General features: G+C 39.5%; 2 protein-coding genes and 2 long non-coding RNA genes across 4 annotated transcripts in view; 2 read left to right on the forward strand and 2 right to left on the reverse strand.

Moving 5' to 3' along the window:
- Window positions 1–7193, reverse strand: part of LOC143127879 (uncharacterized) — a 9561-nt gene extending 2368 nt beyond the window's left edge. The window contains exons 1-4 of the mRNA XM_076289592.1: window positions 7038–7193; window positions 3291–3677; window positions 1133–2768; window positions 738–1004 (exon numbers count right to left, since the gene is read on the reverse strand). Coding sequence (XP_076145707.1) covers window positions 738–1004; window positions 1133–2427 — 1562 coding nt within the window. The 5' untranslated portion in view covers window positions 2428–2768; window positions 3291–3677; window positions 7038–7193. The remainder of the gene's footprint in view (window positions 1–737; window positions 1005–1132; window positions 2769–3290; window positions 3678–7037) is intronic.
- A 3300-nt stretch (window positions 7194–10493) lies between these two features.
- LOC143127233 (uncharacterized) lies at window positions 10494–13903 on the forward strand. Its single transcript, XR_012987554.1, has 3 exons — window positions 10494–11219; window positions 12920–13101; window positions 13818–13903. It is a non-coding gene; the product is annotated as an uncharacterized LOC143127233 (long non-coding RNA).
- Window positions 13328–17994, reverse strand: LOC143127231 (uncharacterized). The gene is made up of 6 exons (XM_076288580.1): window positions 17577–17994; window positions 15088–15287; window positions 14900–15011; window positions 14631–14719; window positions 13809–14138; window positions 13328–13718 (listed from the first exon to the last, which is right to left on the reverse strand). The coding sequence occupies exons 2-6, from the start codon at window positions 15284–15286 to the stop codon at window positions 13609–13611; spliced, it is 840 nt and encodes a 279-aa protein (XP_076144695.1). The 5' UTR covers window position 15287; window positions 17577–17994; the 3' UTR covers window positions 13328–13608.
- On the forward strand, window positions 14918–17443 carry LOC143127232 (uncharacterized). The gene is made up of 2 exons (XR_012987552.1): window positions 14918–15007; window positions 15163–17443. It is a non-coding gene; the product is annotated as an uncharacterized LOC143127232 (long non-coding RNA).
- Window positions 17995–22033: the final 4039 nt, after the last annotated feature.

Here is a 22033-nt window from a genome sequence, read left to right on the forward strand (position 1 = left end):
ACACACACACACACACACACACACACACACACACACACACACACACACACACACACACACACACACACACATGCACTTTTTGTGCAATTGGGACTGTGTGTGAGAATGCAAACTAATGGCATCCATACAATAAAAAAGAGGAAATTAACATCACATTAATGTTAAATGTAAAAGATACAGTGGTTAAACTGGTTGCTACCATACAAAAAATACAGAATGTGAAATTCAACTCAGGTTTATCATTATTATTAGTAGTAGTAGGCTAGTAAGTAGGCTAGTAAAACAAACTGAAATGGAATTATCAGGGTTCCCACTCTAGGTCAAATGTAAAATTCCATGACTTTTTTTCCCTGGCAAAAAACTTCAGAGCAGCCGCGTAGCGTTCAATAATCTTTTACTTTTTTAGAGCAACGGATGAATAAATGGGCATTGAATAAACAAAGTTTGGCTACTCAAGCAAGCAGTAAAGCTAATAATCAGATATACACCAGTTCTGCATGGAAATATGTATTAATGTATTTTGGCAAGTCAATTTTAAACTACTACAACATTTCCTGATATTCCATGACTTTGCCCCAAACATGATACAATCCCCTGACTTTCCACGTCTGGAATAGACTTTTCCAAAATTCCATGATATTCCAGAAATTCCATGACCCGTGGGAACCCTGAATTATGTCATGAAACACAGGGCAGACACTGAAATCAAATCCTCATTCCATCTGTCTGTAACTTACCTGAGAGAGGTGATGTGAGGCAGACCACTGAGAATGACACTGCAGAGGTCCTTACTCAGGGACTGTGCTTCCTGATGGCAGTGCAGGACCAGGCTCATCTGCTGTGGGTGCTGCCGTATCATTTCTCCTGCTCTCTCAAACACAGATGGATTCCAAGTTGGCAGGTGCATCTCAGGTCCAGAAAGTTTCAGCAAATCAGGGAAAACTCCCGGGTTTTCACAACTCAGTGTGGCTGTCCATATTTGACGTAAAAGGCTGGAATCAATTCTGCAAGGGCAAAAGTCAGAGACATGAGACTGAGTATGAAAGTAAGAAACTCCCATGACTATAATTCTTAAGTTTGATATCATTTATAAATGGAAAAATGCTATTGAAAGGTGATTTGAATGTTATACCTGACATATTCATTACAGTCAAAGATGAAGTTTAGTCCTTGCTTAGATATTCTGCAGTTCTCCAGATCAAGAACAACCTTCATGCTTGTAGCCTGTTTGATTACGTAAGACAATGTGCAACACTGATGTGGATGCAGATGTCCATCTGCCAAGTCCAAATTGTAGTTCACCCTGCTGAGAAAAACTGAGCATGCCTGAGGGGACTGTAGTTCAAACAGGCACTGGCAGAGGAAGAGAAGCTCTTCATAGCCATCCTCAAAGTCCTGGTCCGCGTTTATATGAAGGGATAAAACTTTCTCAATAAATCCGGTAGATGTCACTTTAATACGCTCCTTTGGACATATACAACTGACTAATGAGAGATTTCTCTCAGATAGCAGACCACATAGAAAAGGAATCACATGCCTCATGTGTTTTCCTTCATCAGTTTTGCATTGGTGGAAGAATCCATCAATATCTCCTGGATTAGAGAGCAACCATATTGCAGCAAAGAACTCCTGCAGAGTGTTGTGGAGAAATGTACTATATGTTTTCACAGAAGTGGGGCCATCTCTCATGGTAAGCAGATGCAGAAAATTATGCTCAATGTTGGTATCATCACAACCCTCCAGGACTATAGACCTCTGGTTTATTGCAAGGAATGCATCTTTAGACAAATCTTGTATCTTCTCCATGTTGCATTGAATGAATTTGTCTAGTTGTCTTAATGTCAGGTCTGAGTCACATTTTTTCATTATTTGACGGAAGATGTTGAGGTAGACCTCAGTTGTTGTAAAAAGATTAGGAGTTACTGTCATTGGAAACAGCATACAGGCAGCAACCATGAGTGCGTTCACAGGAACATAGCAGAGGCTGAACAGCTCAGGATTCCCGAGGATGTAGCTCAGAGCATCAGGTTTATCCTTTAGCATGTGGGACATGTACGTCTGGATCGATTCTTCACTGAACCCCTCAACACACACTCTGAAACATGTCTCGATTGACAGGAACTCTTCATAATCTAGTCTGCAGGTTACCACAACCTTGGCCTCAGGAAGAAGGTCTTTGTCAAATATCTTTCTTAAAACTGAGTTCCTCTGCACACTATTGATATTATCAACAATGATTGTGACATGTTCAGAGTTCTTCTTAATATCCTCAAGAACCTCGTCTCTGTTTAAACTTGGTTCAGCATATACCCCAAAGAGCAATGATTCCAAATCCACTGGTGATGACATCCCACATAGTGTCGTTTCATCAAAGTAGAACAAGTAGTTTAGTTTGCAATTCTCCTTTTTTACCCAAAGGTTAATCATTTCCAAAGCAACTGTTGTTTTCCCAATTCCAGGTTTACCCACAAGCAGAATGCTTTGCTCATTACATTCAAGGAGGTAATCAGGAGATAACTGAGGCTTGCTCTTTGGAATGTAGGCACTCAGCTTTTTAGTCCGAGATTTCTTGTATTTCTTGGTTTTCTGTTTAATTTTAGTTGGCTCTGCATATCCCTGCCCTGCTCTGTCTAGTACCAAAGGAGTGTAAGAAAAGCATTGCACTGCATTTCTACCAAATACAAAATTGATTTGCTCTGTGTGAGTGTGGAGGATTTTCAAGGCTTTGGTTTTGAGCTGTGCCTGGTATAGCTGGCATGATCTGGGGCCTGAACACAAAAGGGAAATGCAAAGAAAATGACCTATTAACCCAATTATAGAACCACATGATACAAGTATGAACTGTAGGCTACACTACAGTATATGCGAATAATATAAGTATGCATACAATTCATTTCAGTGTCTTTTTAATGTAAATAATCAAAATTATTTTTATTTCTTTTATTCATCAAAATCATTACTCTTTTTAATAGGGATACTTATAAATGTAGCATAGAATGATTTTCACTATATTTGAGGTTGTCAATGTCATGGAGTCTGCTGCCATCACAATATGTTTCTGCATGTAAATAAATCAAATCGATGCTTTGCGGTAGCCACCAACAGCCAGATACTTTTATTGTCATTCAATATGTTTTACTAAAATTTATATTTAATTGCAGTGGGAGAAATATGCGCTCACCATCTTTTTATGATTGTATTAAAAAACACACAAGAAGTACTTCATGATATTGATATGAACAATAAGAACACATGGAATGTCATATCATTATGTAATGTGCTTCTCTCACCAGTGGGCTGCAAATCTGACTCCTCTCTGAAGGGGAAACAGCTGATCCAATAGTGCAAGTCAGGCCTGACATCCTTTGGTAAAGTCCTGTTTTTTTCACCATCCAGAATCCTGAGGAACACATAGCTTGCCTCCTCCCCCTTTTTTGTTTACAGAGTCTAAAAGATTTCTGGTTTGGGTTAAAGGATTCTTTTCTGATGTCACCGCTGTGACATCATCAAAATTGAACACTCCTAACTCTTCAAGATTCTCGGCAATGAGCTCCTGGTGTTTCAGATATTTCACCAAGTGCTTCCAGGCTTTCTTGATGAAGTCCACAGCCGACTGATTGGTGCAGGCCATGTCATAGGTGCACCTTAAATACAACTCATCTTCGGCATCAGTACACCTGAGAGACAAATAACATCACAAACCAGTCTGTATTACTATCAGTGCTTTTACCCGACCTACTACTACTAATGAAACCCACAACAATAACTAGAGAATGTAATTCCAGGGAATTACACGTGCATGAAAATGACGCTAGGACAGACATGGTGGTTGCACAGCTTAATAAAAGTTGATAGTTTAAAAGTAGACAGTTTAAAAGTTGAATGTAGATTGGGAGTAGATCACACTAGTTGACTGAAAAGCCCAGGCTGCCAAACAGTTGTGGGCAGAGGACACAATTGGCGGGAGTCATAGCTGATGATGACAGTTGGATTGGCTGAACAGTTAAATAGTTGGATAGTTTAAATGGTTCAAATATTTCATAGGGAATTATTGTAGTGAGGACTTTTATTTTGAAACAGCTTTGGGCAGAGGAAACAGTTGACGGGAGTCAAAGTTGATGACAACTGACTGTTGCTAGAGTAGTTATGGTGGTTGCTATGCTGGTTGCTAGGTTAATGATGTTGGTTGCTAGGTTTTAATGGAATGTGGTTGCTAGGCTGTTGCTAGGGTACTTGAAGTCGTTGCTAGGTTGTTGCTAGGGTGTCCATGGTGGCTACTATCAGAAATAAAGGAGTTACTACAGTGGTTTGCTTGTATAATCATCTTGGTTGCTATGGAAACTGACATAGATGCTTAATTTCAATGGTTGCTAAATTGGTTGCTAGGTAGGTGGTGGTTTAATATAGTAGGCTAGAGGCATAGTTGATGATAACTGACAGTTGGAATAGTTGAACAGTTAAATAGTTGGATAGTTTAAATGGTTAAATTATTTAATAGGGAATTATTGTAGTGGAGACTTTCTGTAGATCTGTAGTCTTAAGAGAGCCAGATTGTATGCTTAAAGCCTGAGACAGACAGTTGCTGGAGGTGGCCGGAACCATATGGCTCTGGCCGGAACACTTGGCATAGGATTCTAAGAGCCCTATTGTGATGCCATAATCGCCAGTGTTAAGTCTATGGGGAAAATTTTAATAGTTTTTAATTAATAGTTCAAAAAGTATAAAAGTTACAAATATGAAAAATACATTCCCCACCTGTCCTAAGTAAGACCTACGTAACACAGTTTGAATGAAGTTTCTACATTAAACGGTTGAAGCCGCATTAAACGCAGAAAAAGCGTTAGAAGAAGAACTAGAAAAGCATTTCCTGAAGGAAATACAGTGCATGAAAATGCAAAAATATGATGAGTTCATATGGTTAAATTATTTGCTTGGTAGATAAGGTTTACTATAGTTGGAATGACTGAACAGTTAAATAGGTTGATAATTGAAATGGTTAAATTATTTAGGCAGATAGTTGACGATAACTAACAGTTGGAATGGCTCCAATGTTTGCTAGTAGTTATGCTAACTATGTTAAAGATAATAATGGTAACCAAGTAACTATGCTAACTAGCATGCTAACAATATTAAAATGTTAACTATGCTAACCATATGACTTAGCTAACCTAGCTAATAATTTTTATTAGTTATGATAACTATGCTAATTAACATGCTAACATGCTAATTATGTTAACCATGTGACTTAGCTAACTTCGCTTATCATTTTTAACAGTAATGCTAACTAGCATGCTAACATGCTAGCATGCTAACATGCTAACCATGTGACTTAGCTAACTTAGCTAATCATTTTTAGCAGTTTTGCTAAAAAATGCTAACTAGCATGCTAACATGCTAGCATGCTAACTATGCTAACCATATGACTTAGCTAACTTAGCTAATCATTTTTAGCAGTTTTGCAAAAAATGCTAACTAGCATGCTAACATGTTAGCATGCTAACTATGCTAACCATGTGACTTAGCTAACTTAGCTAATCATTTTTAGCAGTTTTGCAAAAAATGCTAACTAGCATGCTAACATGTTAGCATGCTAACTATGCTAACCATGTGACTTAGCTAACTTAGCTAATCGTTTTTAACAGTTTTGCTAAAAATGCTAACTAGCATGCTAACTATTATGCTAACATGCTAGCATGCTAACTATGCTAACCAAGTTACTTAGCTATCTTAGCTAACTAGCTACAGTGGGTAGGAGTCATAGTTAATGACAAGTAACAGTTACAATGGCTGAACAGATAAAAGTTCAGTAGTTTAAAGGGTTAAATTGTTTAACAGTGAAATATTGTAGTGAGGACTTTTATTTTGAAACAATTTTTGGCAGAGGAAGCAGTTGAACAGGATGTGTAGTCTTAATAGGGCCAGTTTGTATGCTTAAAGCCTGAGACTGGCAGTTGATGCAGCTGGCCCGAACACCTGCCATAGGATTCTAATTGCTTAACGGCTCTATTGTGATGTCATCAGCCCATGTTAAGTCTATGGGGAAATTTTGAACAGTTTTTAATTAATAGTTTAAAAAGTATAAAAGTTACAAAGCTGAAAAATACAAAGCACCCATGTCCTAAGTAAGACCTACGTAACATAGTTTGAATGAAGTTTCTACGTTAAGCGGTTGAAGCTGCATTAATTGCGTTAGAAGAAGAAGAATAAGAAGCCTAGGAAGAACAGTACAGTGCATTTTCATGCACTGTAATAAGAAGAAGAAATCGGATAACAGTAGATTGCATTTTCATGCACTCTAATAATGATACTTTTCCATTATGACATAAGGAATCTGGAAAAAAGTAGATTACAGTTATCACAGCTATGTAAATATGTGTCAGCTACTGTATATAAATGAGGCTATACGTCATGAAGTGTGGTCCATAGATTAAGTTAGTAACTAACTCAAGGCTACATATTTATTGTATAAGTATATACAGTATACTCTTTGGTCTCTGCATTTATCCCAATCCGTGAATTAGTGAAACACACACAGCACACAGTGAACACACAGTGAGGTGGAGCACACACTATCCCGGAGCAGTGAGCTGCCTGCTACAGCGGCGCTCGGGGAGCAGTGAGAGGTTAGGTGCCTTGCTCAAGGGCACTTCAGCCGTGGATGTGGGCATGGGAGGGTGGTGTTCAACCACTTCCCCCGCCCACATTTTTCCTACTGGGTCGGGGATCGAACCGGCAACCCTTCGGTTACAACCCCGAAGCCCTAACCAGTAGGCCATGGCTGCCCCAAATAATAGGGTATGTTCCATTCATCATAACAATTTCAGTTTCAGTTTCAGAACATTCATGAACTTTTCTGAATTCTCAGAATCAAAATGTTTTGTACAACCTCCACATCATCATGCTTATATCCTTTTGCAGGAAGGTGCAAAGGCATTCTCAGAATCTTTAAAAGAGCTGTACTTTGCCGTTTTGATGTGCACAAATGGTGTTGTTGGGGTCAGATGACATCTGTGTTGTGCACCTGTGTGGTTACTCACAGTAATTGGGTCACGTGGTGTTGGTGGCGGCAAAAATCGTAATATCACCTGGGGGGTATTCCAAGTACGTGTTTTAGTGACAATCCTGGGTAAGTTAACTCAGAGTAAGAGGTAAACCTCCTACAACAAGAGCCCTATGGCATTGTTTTGTTAGGAGAATGAAGCCATACAGCTCTTCTATTAGGAGGCTTACCACTTACTCTGTGTTAACTTACCCAGGTTTGTCGAAACAGACACATTTATGAAGAAAAACCGGCACCTGCTGTTTAGTCTTTCCTACAGAAAACATTGACTTATCTATTCATTCTTCGCATCCAAATGGCTTAAACCAGCTATCATCATGTCAATTATACAAACGCCTTAGTTTCAGTGAAATATTATGTCTGCTGAATGATGTGTCCATTCAAACCTTTACTTATTTATTTTTATACTTGTGAATGATTACATGAGAATTGATTCCATTCATTCAAAGTGACAACATGTGTTTAGCCTAAAACTAATAGGCTATCAAGCCAGATTGGCTTCAAATCAGTCAGTGCATTTCTCAGAAGAAACAAACCGTTAAAGCATCACCACACTATAGCCTGCAAAAGTAAGCTAACTCTCTTCAAATTATTGGTTTGTCCAAACAATAAATAATTGTTAGGCCTACTCAAATATCATATAACAGGACCACCAGCATCTAGGCCTACTTTTCGGTCAGGACACTTAATCATGTAGGCTAGCCCTATACATGTAGCCCTGTAGATTTTTAGGCTATTCTGTAAGTGCCCTATCGGCTACAAGCACCCTCCAAATTATGTTTTCTATGTTTTTGTTTATGTTTATCAGGGTGCTTGCTCTTTTTCCAAATTAAAATTCCAGACTTTTTCCAGACTTTTTTAAAACTGGAATTTTTTTTCTCAAGACCTTAACTTTATGTACTTGTATACTTGTGTGCCTACTGCCTACTTCAGTGGTTGAGATTGTACCAACTGTGTTTATTAGAAATGTTAATTTTTATAGGCTATAATTCAATGAACAAATGCATTATTCACAGTAAATTATGCTTTTACTGATGAAAATGTTTCAAAACATGAAAATCACAAGTACATGAATTTCACATCAAACAAGTGTCACAAAAACTATCGGTAACACTTTACTTGACGGGTGAGTTCATAACACATTCATAGCAGCTGTCATAAACTGCACATAAAGCATTCATGACTGTTTCATGAGACATGACTCAACATTCATACCAAACCTTGAAAACGAAAAATTGTCAAAATAAAAGTCCATCAATCGCAAAGCAGCATTGCCGTTTTTGTAAATATTTCATGAATATCTTATGAAGTCTACATTGAATGTCACTTTAGATGTGACATGGTCAGGTAAGAGGTTTGGAACAAAAACGGCAATGCTGCTTTGTGATTGATGGACTTTTATTTTGACGAGTTGTCGTCGTTCTGTCTTCCACATTCATGAAAGGTTTGGTATGAATGTTGAGTCATGTCTCATGAAACAGCCATGAATGCTTTATGTGAAGTTTATGACAGCTGCTATGAATGAAGAACTCACCCGTCAAGTAAAGTGTTACCAAACTATCTATAAAAAAACATGAATGGATGGATGAATGTATGTAGAACATGACTGAACATATCTTTATGTTATCTCATTTTAACTTCTGAACAAGCTGTATCACAACACTCACAAAAGTGCATACATTTGACCTAGCGCACTTGGTTAGAACAAAAAATAAACTGCACAGTATGGCAAAGACTCTAATTTTTAATTTCATTTAACTTCAAATCCAGCCATAAATTCGAAAACACTTAACGACCCATTTCTGTTAACCACTAGGCTAGCTATGTGTCAATAGACCTCCGCAGTGACGAAAAGGTGCCAGACTAGGCTAAGCAAGCGTTGATTGGATATCATTCCATTAGGCTAATACAGTACGTGACCAGTTAGGGACCGTTCGTTATTTATAAACGGGATCACCGGAGGGATTTTAAGTGCTTCGATCAAAAGTTGCATGACCCTCCCCTGCCTGCTATATAATTTTCAACGACCCTCCAGCAGCATTTTCAAAAATGACATGACCCTCCCCAGCCAATTGTCGATGTCTTCCGCCGACGCTCTTACGCGCTATAAAAACACATCAATATATGCTACCGACCTAAAACCAACCTCTGCTTTCTAAACTTACACATCACACTTCACCAAGATGGTGGCCATTTCAGTAGATTTACTCACTAACATTGTTGTGGAAACACAATAAGCATGGAAACTAAATACACACTTCCTGCAACTGCATTAGCCTACTTGAAAAGTTACCCCTGTATGTATTCACATGAAATAAAACAATAAAGCATTGAGACCATTCAACAAAGCACACTGGGTAATAACTAATTCAACACATGAACTTGTTGCTATGGACTCGTCTCTAGGCTTCCTCAGTCATTGTAAAGCTGCCGAAGCTGAACAATATCCAAAACTCAATTTCTCAGACGAGCGTCAATTTGGGAGCTTGCTACACTCCGTCCTTCTCAAATGACTTGAAAAGGCCGTTTGCACAATTTCACAAATAATCACAGGGACCGAAAAATACCTAACATGCCAACTTTTTTCCGGGTTTATCATTTTAACGTTTCCCCGCTGTCTTGCCGTTTTAATATATTTTTCCGTAGAATATCCCATATTAGTGTAATACTCTCATAACATTAGTCCTGCATTCTGGCCTGTCTCTGTGTTGTCCTGTTGTTACCCCTTGCCCTTCCAGAGAAACAGATGTAGCCTATTCAAATCATCGTTTTGCTTGCTTGAATGCGAACTCAGAGTGCAGAATTACGCACTACTTGGAACGTTTTTGTTGGCAGGAGAGAGAATGACACCCAGATAGCAAATAGTAATTGAAACGATGTTAAATCAACATCCTGCTGTCAACGATAAAGTCATTGAATCAACGTCGAACTCCGATGTTGATTCTTCATCATGTTGCACCCTCTATTATCATTGAAGCAACGTTGAAATCATACCTAGAGATCAACAGGATTTCAATGGTATTTCGATTACAATGGATATTGAAACAATGTTGAAATCCCAGCATATCAACGAAACTTCAATGGTAGGCTATTTCAGTATAGGTTTAATCTGAAGGTCTAAATTAATATATTACAAATATTATTAGGCTATTTTGATCCTGCTTTATCGACAGCCAGGATATGGGCTAGCAAAATATAGAACAGAGAAACTATAGCAGATCTTAAGGCTTTAGCCTAGACTAGCACAATTATGACACCCCACACATTTTTTAAAAATAAACAATAGTTTTTATTGTATTGTTTCTGTTTTTTTCTTTTAACGCTAACTCTGCGTCGGTCGTCCAGCTCCTCCAGCTCGGTCTGGGGCGTAGCGCAGCCACTTCTGCACAGCTTGTGCGAATTCATAAGTATTTGCCGTACTCAGTCGTTGAGTCAGTGCATCTAAAATAGAACACAAGCAAAAGTACATTTCAGTTTAACATTACTATGCCTGTGAATGATATAGGCTAAACTTGATAACCTAGGCCATGTAGAAATGTAGAAAAAAGTGTGTGTGTGTCTGTGGCACAGCTATCCCAGAGACTTTCTGGAATAGAAACTAATAGAAATGCATGGTGTTAGTTTGTACTAATAGAAATGCATATGGTGTTAGTTTGTAACGCAATATGGCACACATATCACACCCCTTCCGCGGCAAAAGTCGACATGTGAATAGCCTACATTGAGCCAATCATGTGCTGTATTGTGAATACATTGAGCCAATAATGTGGTGCTGTGAAGATATCGTGCCAATCATGTGTTGTGATCTCGCCGCTGCAAGATTGGTGTTGTGAAGCATTATGTACGCGTATTTCTGCCTAAAAGGACTTTGTTCCTAATAGCCTAATTTAATTTGAGCGCGCCCATGCTTTCCACTCATGCCCTTCAGCTGGACAAATGACGTCACCACAGGCCCACGCGCCACTCTCTTCTCTAAATCACATGTTACGTGTGTGATCCATGGTGTGATCACTCTTTGATTGGCGCGAAATTTAACTGTCACATGTGTGTGCTGGATGATGCTGGTCCGATATTTTTCCACTCTGGTCTGAAGAGTCACTGAGGTAATTTGTGGCAGAAGGGACACCACAACAAACTTCGCATCTGGAAACATTAACTGGTAAGTCTTATCAGAACAAAGGCAACGTTTAATATGTGAATGTAGCCGTTTTTAACATCAATTTTGGAAAAGTCTGTCAAATAGGCCTAGTTTAGGATGAAATTATTTGACAAACACGTAGCCTAAGTTAGGCTACCAGTTATGATTTAAGGCTCCAATTTGTGTGGAGTGCTTCTCCGTTCTCACCAGAGGAACAATATTTTAATTTCTTCTGTAGGTTGTGTGTCTATCCAGTGTTACCCAATTTAGAGAAATAGCCTAGCTGAGGTAGAGATTCGCCTGCCAGATGTGATTCGGCCTCAGGTTAGCCCTTTCTTCAGACGAACTACAGAAAAGCGAATTGGCCGAATTAGGAGCAGGCTTCACTCATTCCCATTTTCGTTTAAAGGCCAACGCACATCGGTTCAGTCAAACTGGGCTACTTGTCGAGTTGTGCTACCAGTCGCACCTTGCCGCCAACAATTAGATTACGAATCAGTTCTATTTATTTGGCGCTGCTATTTAAAATCCATTATTTTCCAGTGTTTGCCAGTTAAAAAACGTCTGCGCTGATGTGCGTGGCAAGTGTGCCACTGTGGATGCTGGTGCCCACGTGAGTGCGCGGTCATTAGGCACGCACATCTGCGCCGAAGTTTTTAACTGGCAACAATGTATTTTATTGAGCGCCGCCGACAAAATAGAGCTAAATAGTACATATACACGACGGCAGCGGCAAAGTGCGACACTGGTGTGCGGAGTGGTAACGACACACAAGACAAGAGATGCCTAAATGAGCGGCGTAATTGCCAGCGTACCCGTTACACCAATAGACAAGACAAAATGAAAAAAATGATCAACTAAATAAATAAGAAATTCCCTGTTGCATAGTCCAATTGGTTGTAAATTGAATAGGATGGGGCAGAAGTGTGAAGCTTGAGTTTATTTACTCAATTGAGGGCATACTGTTTTACTGCACTGCATTCATACTTAAGGAGAATAACTTACCAAACATGCATTTGCAGAGAGCCATTTCTTTAAAGGGCCGCTTCTGTTTGGCCACATCCTTGTTCTTCTTGCCAGCCCAGTTTAGGCCTGAGGCCAGCTCATTGGTCATGCTGTATGCCAGCATGCGCCGGACCCTGATCTCCAGGGTGGTCCCCCCAATAACTGTGAAGCGGGCCACCTATCAAAATAAAAAAAGTAACTATTCAGTTTAAAAAGTAAACAATTTAAAAAGGCTCTTTTTCAAAGATGATGTAATGTTGCTCTATGTAGGTTTGTCAATTGTCAAGTCTAAATTTAACCGAGATTGATAAAGATGTGCCAAAACAGACATTTTTGAATGGGATGTATTAAAGGGTGATTTGTATCCTCGTCTGGGATGAGCTTAAACAGATAGTTTAACAGATTTGTTAAACAGTTTAACAAAATTGTGCAGTCAGGTACAGTGTTTCCCAGAGAATTGAATTCCATTTGTGGTGGTTTTGCAGAATTAACTTGAATAGAACAGTTTTTAACAAATTAGCACAGCGTGGTTATGATGCTAATCAGATGTAAGCACAATTTAGTGCAACCTGGAAAATCATTGTGTGGTGGTCAATGTTGATATTATGGTGGGCCGCCACAAATAAGTCAATGTATGGGAAACACTGAGGTAAGTTCAATCAGAAAAATAATGTGACCACTATTTAATCATTGAATAATTACCATTGCCTTTCTAGCCTCCTGGGACTGGAGTATCACCTCTGCGTTCTCCAGCTCCTCCATACAGTGTAGAGGCAGTTGCAGTGGCTCTTCAGTCAAGCCCACCACCCCAGCACTTTGGCCACACCTACAGGACTGGCGGAACTCTCTGAAGTCTTGCCGCAGGTCCCTCACCTCCTTAGTCAACTCTGTGACCGTGGTGAGCAGTTTCTGCAAGGTTACATCTATTGACAGGAATAACAAATAGTTTTGGGTTGAGTGCAAGCATTCCTTTATTTTGCAATGTAAACAAGCGTAAAATAAAGAAATTAAGAGTTTGGTTCCAAAACGCTATATCTCCATTTTAAAAAACATTAAAAGCTCACGTTCTGTAATTGTGTAGTTAAGGTAATATCAATCAAATTGCTGATTTGTTGTTTTGATTGAGTAACGAAAAATCAAATAATACCCAATTACAGTTCTACTGAAATTACTTGCAAAACAAAATGTAAAATGATTTATGAAAATGAATGAAAATGGTGGATATAGCGTTTTGGAACCAAACTCTTCAAATGGTCAATCTAATTTCAAATATACACAAGGGATGTTAAATACTATAGGTAGGGGATTCACCCCAGCGACCAATCACAATATTTAATGCACAGTTAGTTTTTAACTGTCTCTATCTTCTGATAGAGAATGCAAACCACTGTAATTTTTAGGTATTTCAATGCACAGGGCTATTCCGTTCATATATAAATGGAATCCTATGATAATCCCAAGGCACAACAGTTTTGCACTTGCCTTTTAAAAGCTGCCTGGCGGAGTCTCTTGAGTCTGTGACAAATATGGAAGAAACATTTTTGTATCTATATGACTGGGTATAGGTATTTGGAATAACATGAAACTCTCTTTTCTAAAACATACCTTCTGGAGAGAAATGGGGTGCACACCGAGGAGTACCGGCAGAAGCCACTGGCACGAATGACTGGAGGGGGAACTGAAAATCTTCAGCAGAGAAGGTAATGGGTTGGCTGTTGGGGTAGGGCAGCGGAGACTGGCAGCTGGCTGGGGTGGGCAGAGTCTGGTAGCTGGTTGGGTTGCTAAAAGTGGTCTGGTAATCCACTGGGGCTAGAGGTTGGAGTTGGGAGGATGGAGAGGGAGACTGCAGAGTGGTAAGCGTCTGGTAATCCACTGGGGCTAGAGGTTGGAGTTGGAGTTGGGAGGATGGAGAGGGAGACTGCAGAGGGCCGGAGGCTGTTGGTGTGTATGACAGAGGGGTGGGGGGTGGGGGGTGGGGGTGGTATAAAAGACGTTACAGGTTATTACGCTGAATTAGCTTCTCTGCTTACTTTGTTACACAAACTACAATGTGGCCTATGTTACACCCCACCCTTAGACAGCCCTTTAGGGGCAAACAAAAACCCACTATTGACCCAAATTCCTAATAATAACACCTTTAAAATCACCCAACCAGTGGGATTTATTAAGATCAAGACACTAAACTAATACGTGACAAAGTCCAAATCAAGATCAGACAAAATCACAGGCTGAGAAGCAGCAAGACAGCCAGCAGTCCCCACACCAAAGGTCTCTCGTCAGGAACAGGATACTGGAGCCTTTAACTCAATCAGCTGGTCAGGTGCTGCTAATCAAGGTCCTCAGATGCAGTGCGCCTGAGCAGAGGTAGAGAATGGGAGGAGAACCGACAACACAGTGAACACAACCGTAACACCTACTATACTGTACCTGGGAACAAAATTTTTGGAGCTCGGGGATATTTACTCCGAGGTTGATCTTCCTCAGAGTCATCCAAATTTTGGTAGATTGGGTTTGGTCTAGAAGTGAACGTGGACAAACTATAAATACACTGCAGTATTTACATTTGTTCATCTGTAGTTACTGAAATATTCAAAATGTCAACTATTCCGATGTTACAGCAAACAAATATATTTCTGAGGATTGCCATGTGCACATACAATTCAACAACTTTGCACTGTGAATTTGGAAATTATTACTTCTTTCTCCTTTTCAGAGGCTGTTGGCACTCCTCCTCTGACTGGATATCGGTGGTGTCACATTGCTGCTTCACATATCTCTCCAGGCACCTCTCAGCTTCCTCAAAGGTATCTGCAGACACAGAGTTGTTATGAGATACTGATACAAAGGGCTATGATAAAATGTCAATATACATAAAAATACCCACCTCGGCTTATGAGGACCCTGACAGGCTCATAAGTCTGCCAATTTTCATTTGGTTCCTCCCTCCTCCTGATGGCAGCACGGACCTTGCCAGACTCCTTTGGAGGGTATGGAGGCCAGAACACCTTCTCCCCCTGAAGCCATGTGTGTGGCACCACTTCTGTTCCACCACTGTTGAACCTTACAAGGCACCACTGCTTCATGCTATTTTTTTATGGTAAAGATGATGGTTATTAACACATGAACTGATTTTTATGAACTGATTTTTGATTTTTATGAACTGCTTTTTATGAACTGCTTTTTATGAACTGATTTTTGATTTTTATGAACTGCTTTTTATGAACCGCTTTTTATGAATTTTATGAATTTTTAGAAAAATTATTTACTTTGTATGTATGAGGGGAATGGCTATGAACTCTTTTTTATCGGGGAAAAGTATATATTTGTTTTTTATTATTTGGAGCTTTACAACACCGACACCGCTGCTTAAGTCCCACACTTTGTAACAGCCAATGTTGGCTGATTCGAAGGGGTATTGGACATAAGATTCCTTCTTTGTGAATTTCCGGAAGATCACATATGTTTCCTCAGCTACTTTTACTATGTTGTCAACAAGAGCGATGTCCTCAACTATCTGGATGCAATTATCCCCAAACCTACATGACAAGGTGAAATGTTTAGTTACAACCTTTCTATACTGATCCCCATGTCCCAAATGAGGCACCAATGGACCATCATGATGGAGGTGCATGAATTTGTGGCCTTTGTCGATTTGGGGTGTCTGAGGGTCTCTTTCAGAAAGCCTTTTAACTATTTGCTGTAAAGGCAAATGAGGTTTGCGCAGTAAATGTTTCAGTTGGGCCAAATAGTTCTCATAAGGAAAGGCAGCAATGTTATCTAAGGGACCATAGAGACGATATTCTGCTGCCAGGTGTGTCAGCTGGTGGACATTGTACGTTATTTCACTTCTGCCATATAGCTGCCCAAAGTGACTCACAAATGAAATTAGCAATTCGTGAGCACAGTCCACCATTTTTGCTGATGTCCCAGGAGACAAAAGGAGATGCATAGCAACAGAAAACAACATAAAGTTGTTAAACATCTCCAAAGGAATCGTATCTTTCAGCACTACAGGGCCAGCGTATAGCATAAAATACCGGAGCTCCGTTGCTTTCCACCTATCAATTTCTGCGAGTTCTCTGGGTTTGCGACTGAACTCAGTTGGAGTGTAAGGTGTCAGTGCCTTCAACTTCACAGAAATCTCCCCAATTGTTTTACTGCCCAACCTAGTTGCGAGACATTTTCCCCGCATCCATATATACAGAATTTTTCTGGTTACCCCAAGACAACATGCATGCATGTAATCAATTGGGAACATTGTCACCATTTTCACTACACTAACTAGGGGAGACGGCGTTTGAGTCAGGTGGTGGTCCTCATCGATCATGGAGGCGAAGTCTGCGTCAGCTCTTAATTTAGCATTGACCTCAGGAAATGTCATTTTCCCCTGCCATTCACCCACTTGAATGCATTTATCGCAGCCCGAGTAGCCATTGTGACCCTTGGTATTTTTAATAAAGGCTCGTGCAGGGGCATCACAAATGAACGAGCACACTTTTGCCATTAGCTGTTGCCCATTATAAATGATACCCCTCTCCAGAATGTCATTAAGGTCCTCAATAAATGGGCCCAAGAACTCCAATGCAGTTTTAGGCTTGCTAAGCCCACAGAACAGGCCAACAATGAAGGGAGATCTGGTGTAATCTACATCTACCATGGCAAGGATTGGCCAGAACTGAAGCCTACTGCTTCTGAATAGTGGTAACCCATCTATATTGAACTGCAACTTAAGTATGTTCAAGTTGGCAGGGAGAGTCAAAGATTTAAGCCTCGACATTAACCCATTGGTTAGTCCAAAGTGATAGTATTCCCCACCCTCCATCTTCCTAGTTATTATTTGACCTTGCGTCCTCAAAACTGTCCTAGCATCTTTAGGCAATTCTGGATGAAACACGCGCAAAATGCTCAAAAGTGCAGTTAGTGCCACCAGAGAGACTGAAAATGTAGAGGCCCAAAATCTCAGACCAGTCATCAAAAACTCTGTAGTTGGAGTTTCAGTATCATCTGAATCAATATGAGTTGTGTCTATTGACTCATGGGTCTCACTGAACTCTAAACTCATAGGGAGCTCATAGCTCATAGGGAGCTCATAGTTCCCTATAACTGGTAGCTCCTCTACTACTGACTGAGTAGAGGTTGAAACAATTGGATCCACTACTTCCCTTGTGCATTCTACATGTTCTGATGCTGTGTCAGTGTTGCCTTGTATATTTGTATTATTAAAGGTCTCCTCAAACTGCTCTAGTATCTCTGACTCTGTGACCTTAAGCATTGACCTACATTTGCGCCTCTTTGACCAGCGTGATGCCATTGTGAGTGCATGTGGTGTGCAGAATCAGAAACGGGGATTTTAAGATTCTCAGACTTGCTTACTTGAAAAACGATGTGGATTAATGATCTGAAAATAAATGACAAAAAGTAAATCACAGTGTCAGTAAACAGCAATTTAATTCAGAATCATCCACTATTTCTATTTTCCCCACAAAGCAGAATGACATGTTCTTTTAAACTGGGCTTGCAAAGATTTTTCTAAAGACTAAACCATTTTCATTCATAAACAATGGACTCCGTTCACTATATCTAAGTAAGGTACTATATCATGTTACTAATTTTCTGTCACATACGCTATAGTGCCTGAATGGAACTAGTACTTTTTTGCCAATTTGTTTGTACAGTTTTAAGATAATAAAAGCATGCCATGTTCCACTCTTCTGTATGTGATCGAGTCATGTGGGGCCACCTATAACAATAATATTGTTGAAAATATATCTTGATAATGTATGAAGTAAGCAAGGACAGCGCACTCAGTTCTCTTTCAAACTTGTAATCGCCAACAAATGGCGATTCAAAGTTTGAAAGAGAACTGTGAGTGCTGTCCGTGCTAACTTCATACATTATCACTATATGAGGGATTCAGCACCTAAGTTAAAACCACCAAGTCAGTAAGTGTGAGCACGTTGCTTCATATATTAGTAATTGAAAATATATCTTAAAATAAATAAATCATATTTCAAGTATTTCTTTTGTGTATTAACATTAATCACCAATACCAACGTTGGTAACTCTGAATATTAAATTAGCCAACTTTGTTTTTATAAATACCAATGCAACTTCCTCTGATATGATCGCGAGAGCCCAATCAGCTCATGTGACATGAGTAACGTTATGGCTACACAACCAGGCACAAGCATGGGTTTGATCTCCAATGGACATGCTAAGTAAATATGGGAGTCGGTTATTGTTAATAACATTTTGGATTACGACGACGTAACATTTTCAACTGGACATCCAGACTTCTGCGTTGTGTAAGGTGCAAGTAAGTCAAGTTTTCGGTTTAATTCTGGCCCGCTGTGGTCATTGTAACACATGCGATTATATCAGACCGTAGCATTCCACATGGGCTAATGTAGCCTACAGTAGTAGTCGTGTTTTTCCAACTGTTATGCATAGATGTTAGGCTAGATCATCTTGCCATCTCATAGTTAGGTAAGTTAAATCATTTTATATTTCTGGGGGGAAATGCATTTTGTTGAGGCTGTATAATACGGACTTTATTTCCGACAGACAATTACATGGTGGTGATGATATTGGGAAGTGTTAGACAATGTAGGCTAAACATTTTATACCGACTTAATATCCGATCATCTGACATTCCACTAGCATAAATGCTAACTTTATCAGAAAAGTTAACCTAACTTGACAATGACTGCAAACATCGTAAGGCTTAGCTATACACAGCGTTCAGATGACAAACTATGCCTCTGATCTAGTTTCCCGTTATCTAGCAGCAGCGTTAACGTTACAGGAGCGTTGTCCACAACTTTGACAGCAACATCCATGTAGCCTACATCTAACATCTGACCACAAAATAAACGAAGAAAGCAATTCTTGCTTAACTTAATTAAGTCACTGTAGGTTTATGAAGCTCTGTGTCTGTAACGTTAGTGAACTTATCACGGTATAATTTTGGCAGAACTAACGTTACTAAATGTAACTGTTTACTTAAGTGACATTATGTACATTTTAATTATGGTATCCTACTTCTGATAGGCATACGAATGCCTGCATAATATTGCACCATGTAAATAAACACGAATGTTCAATTTAGTAGCCTACAATTGAGCAAATATGAGATAAAATGCATGCTTACCTGATATGGACTCAGAAATGAGATGTGTGTGGTGCAGTACCGCTGGTCTACCACATCGATGGTCTCCCGGTCAACTACAATTCGATGACTTTTCGATCATATTTCCCGGTCAACTATAAATCAATGGCTTTTCAACAATCCGGTTCCCGGTCAACCCTATATCAATGTTTTTTCAACATCTGTGTCATCACCAGGTAAACCAAAAATCAATGTCCAATCAATTATAAAGATTCAAATTTTCTTTTATTGACATTTTATCATGGAGAACCTAGTTTTCAATTGTTTGCATGGGAGAGTACAAATAAAATAGGTACAAATATTGTGTGTGTGTGTGTGTGCAGAAGTTATACCCAAAATCTGCCGGTGCATCGGTAGCAGTGTGTGTGTGTGTGGTGGTGGGGCGGGGGGCGGCGTTGCACGCTAACTATAGATCAACATTGTTCCAATGCCACTGTAATCAACATTACATTTGTCAGGTTTTCATCAGTATTGCAATGGTGATTCAACATTTATTTAGTGTTGAGATTTCAATGTCAACCATTCTGATGGTTTTGATGGAAAATCAATATATTTTCAATGTCACCTTGCTGTCTGGGCAGCGAATAACACTTGTTGCTGGTTACCAATAAATACTATATATTTCTTTGCAAACAACAAAAACACAAAGGATGGAGACAGCAAAGCTAGAGATGGGCAGGAACAAGGTCAATTGGTAGAAATGCTTGTCAAAACGTTAGGAGCTGGATGTGTGGATGAATGAAGCACAAGTAGGCCTATGCTTTAGGCTATGTTAAGCATGCACACTGTTTAAAGTTAGGCTACACGGTAAATTACAAGTAAACAAAAGTTAAATTTAGCTTTTTTAGGGCTGGATAAAGTTGACCAAATGGATATAGGCTGTTAGGCGTGAATAAAGTAGGCTACTTGTTGCTCCAACCCTTTCAACGTTAATGGGGACGAATGTTGACATTTTCCGTATTTTGCGTGAGAAACCCGGGAAATCTCCCTTATTTTCATTGTTCAATGTTGACAGAGCTATGGAACGAAAGAGAACGTTATATGGCGATATAAATCAACAATCAAACAAGCCACTTTGATTTTTTGCTGTTTTCATTAATACAAAAGATGGGTGACCCTCCCTTCTAGACAAAAAAAAAAAGTTAGGTGACCCTCCCCTCAACAAAGAATAAAAAGACATGACCCTCCCCTATTTTCCTCCGGTGAGGAAACGGTCCCTTAGTAAAATTATAGTTTTATAGCCTACCTTCCTATTTCTCATTTCACAATGCCTTTGAGCATACTGTAAGATTCTACCATAAATTTTTTCCATACTTTATTAAGACTTTCACACAAAATTCAAGACTTTTCAAGGTCTGGAAAACAGTGTTTCAAAATTCCATACTTATTAAGACTTTCAAGACTTGCGCAAGCACCCTGTTTATGGAATTTTAGCAGACATTTTTGTCTGAAGTGACCTACAAAATATAACAGCCTACAACAGTTAAAATTAGCGGTAGCTAAACGGTTTTAAAAGGTTGGTGCTTGCATTAATAGGCCAATAGTAACACAAATGTCAATACAATATTGATTATCAATAACCATACAATACCAGAAATATACATAAGTAAGTAAACTAATAAGAACAACTTAATTCATTGTAATTAAGTGTAAACTGAACAGATAGGTCTTTAGACCCCTCAGGTGAGACCCAAAACTATTGCAGGAACAGGTTACTGGGGACTCACTCATTCCACCAACGAGGAACGAGGAACCACTGAGGAAAAGTCTTAATTTGACCTAGCGTTTATGGCTGGTCGACACAACAGACGCACATCAGAAGACTGAAGTGGGCGATTGGGGATGTAAAGCTGGATCATAAAATAGATAGAGAAATACAATTTCGTTGATTAATACTAGCTAGGCTAATAATTGAAAAAAAAAAAACTCGACTCATCTACGGAACGGACATGCTACGGAAGTTAACACAGCTGTATTCCACATTTTTCCAGAGCCCGTCTACCTGCAGCGACATCACTGAATGCAGGTTTCAAAAATCAGTAATTAACCAGGTTTGATAGTTTGTTTATTTATTGATTTTCACTTTTTACTAGCGAGACGAAAAGAGAAAACTACTAAAGAACATGGATTCGAATACCAAAAACGAAAGTGAAAGTTGTAGCCTACCCTTATCCGAGCGAGCTGGAATGTAGCCACTAGCCTACTACTACACGACCTAAGGAATCATAATCGGCAGCTCTTTTTCATTCCAATCAAAACCTTACCTACTGTCTTGTTCTCACACTTAATAATAGCCTAAAGTAGGCTAGGTCTAGAATACTACTTCTACCATCTCGTCTATTTCTAGCATGCTACCTCCGGCCGTGGTAGATTGACACAGAGGTAGGCTGGGAGAGACAGTAAAAGAAAGTGAAGTAGCCTACACCATGTCTATGGCCACGGGCTCCTGCCACTCCCCGATGTGAGTCGCTACCCCATGTGAGTCACGCATGCTCAGATTGATAGGTTTTACGGCATAACGCCAAGGGATCCGACTGAAATCCATAAAATAATTCACTTTTCTGTTTCAAAAACGTTTTAGCTATCTAAGATTGTTTGATTGCTAACGTTAGCAAACGCCATTCAAGTGACAGCCTTTGTTGTGCTTGATTGCTTAGGCCTA

The sequence above is a fragment of the Alosa pseudoharengus genome, unplaced genomic scaffold (genome assembly GCF_046254945.1).
Source record: "Alosa pseudoharengus isolate Yale_2024_CS ecotype anadromous, Long Island Sound unplaced genomic scaffold, YU_APseudo_1.1 YU_APseudo_1.1_scf_17, whole genome shotgun sequence".
Taxonomy (NCBI): Eukaryota; Metazoa; Chordata; class Actinopteri; order Clupeiformes; family Clupeidae; genus Alosa; species Alosa pseudoharengus.

Bases quoted from the DNA above. Each gene is read 5' to 3' on its own strand.
- LOC143127231 (XM_076288580.1), bottom strand. From the start codon at position 15,286: ATGAAGCAGTGGTGCCTTGTAAGGTTCAACAGTGGTGGAACAGAAGTG. The intron at 15,012-15,087 runs GTGGGTATTTTT...CTGTGTCTGCAG, and splicing joins CAGGGTCCTCATAAGCCGAG to ATACCTTTGAGGAAGCTGAG. The intron at 13,719-13,808 runs GTATGTTTTAGA...TATTTGTCACAG, and splicing joins ACCCCATTTCTCTCCAGAAG to ACTCAAGAGACTCCGCCAGG.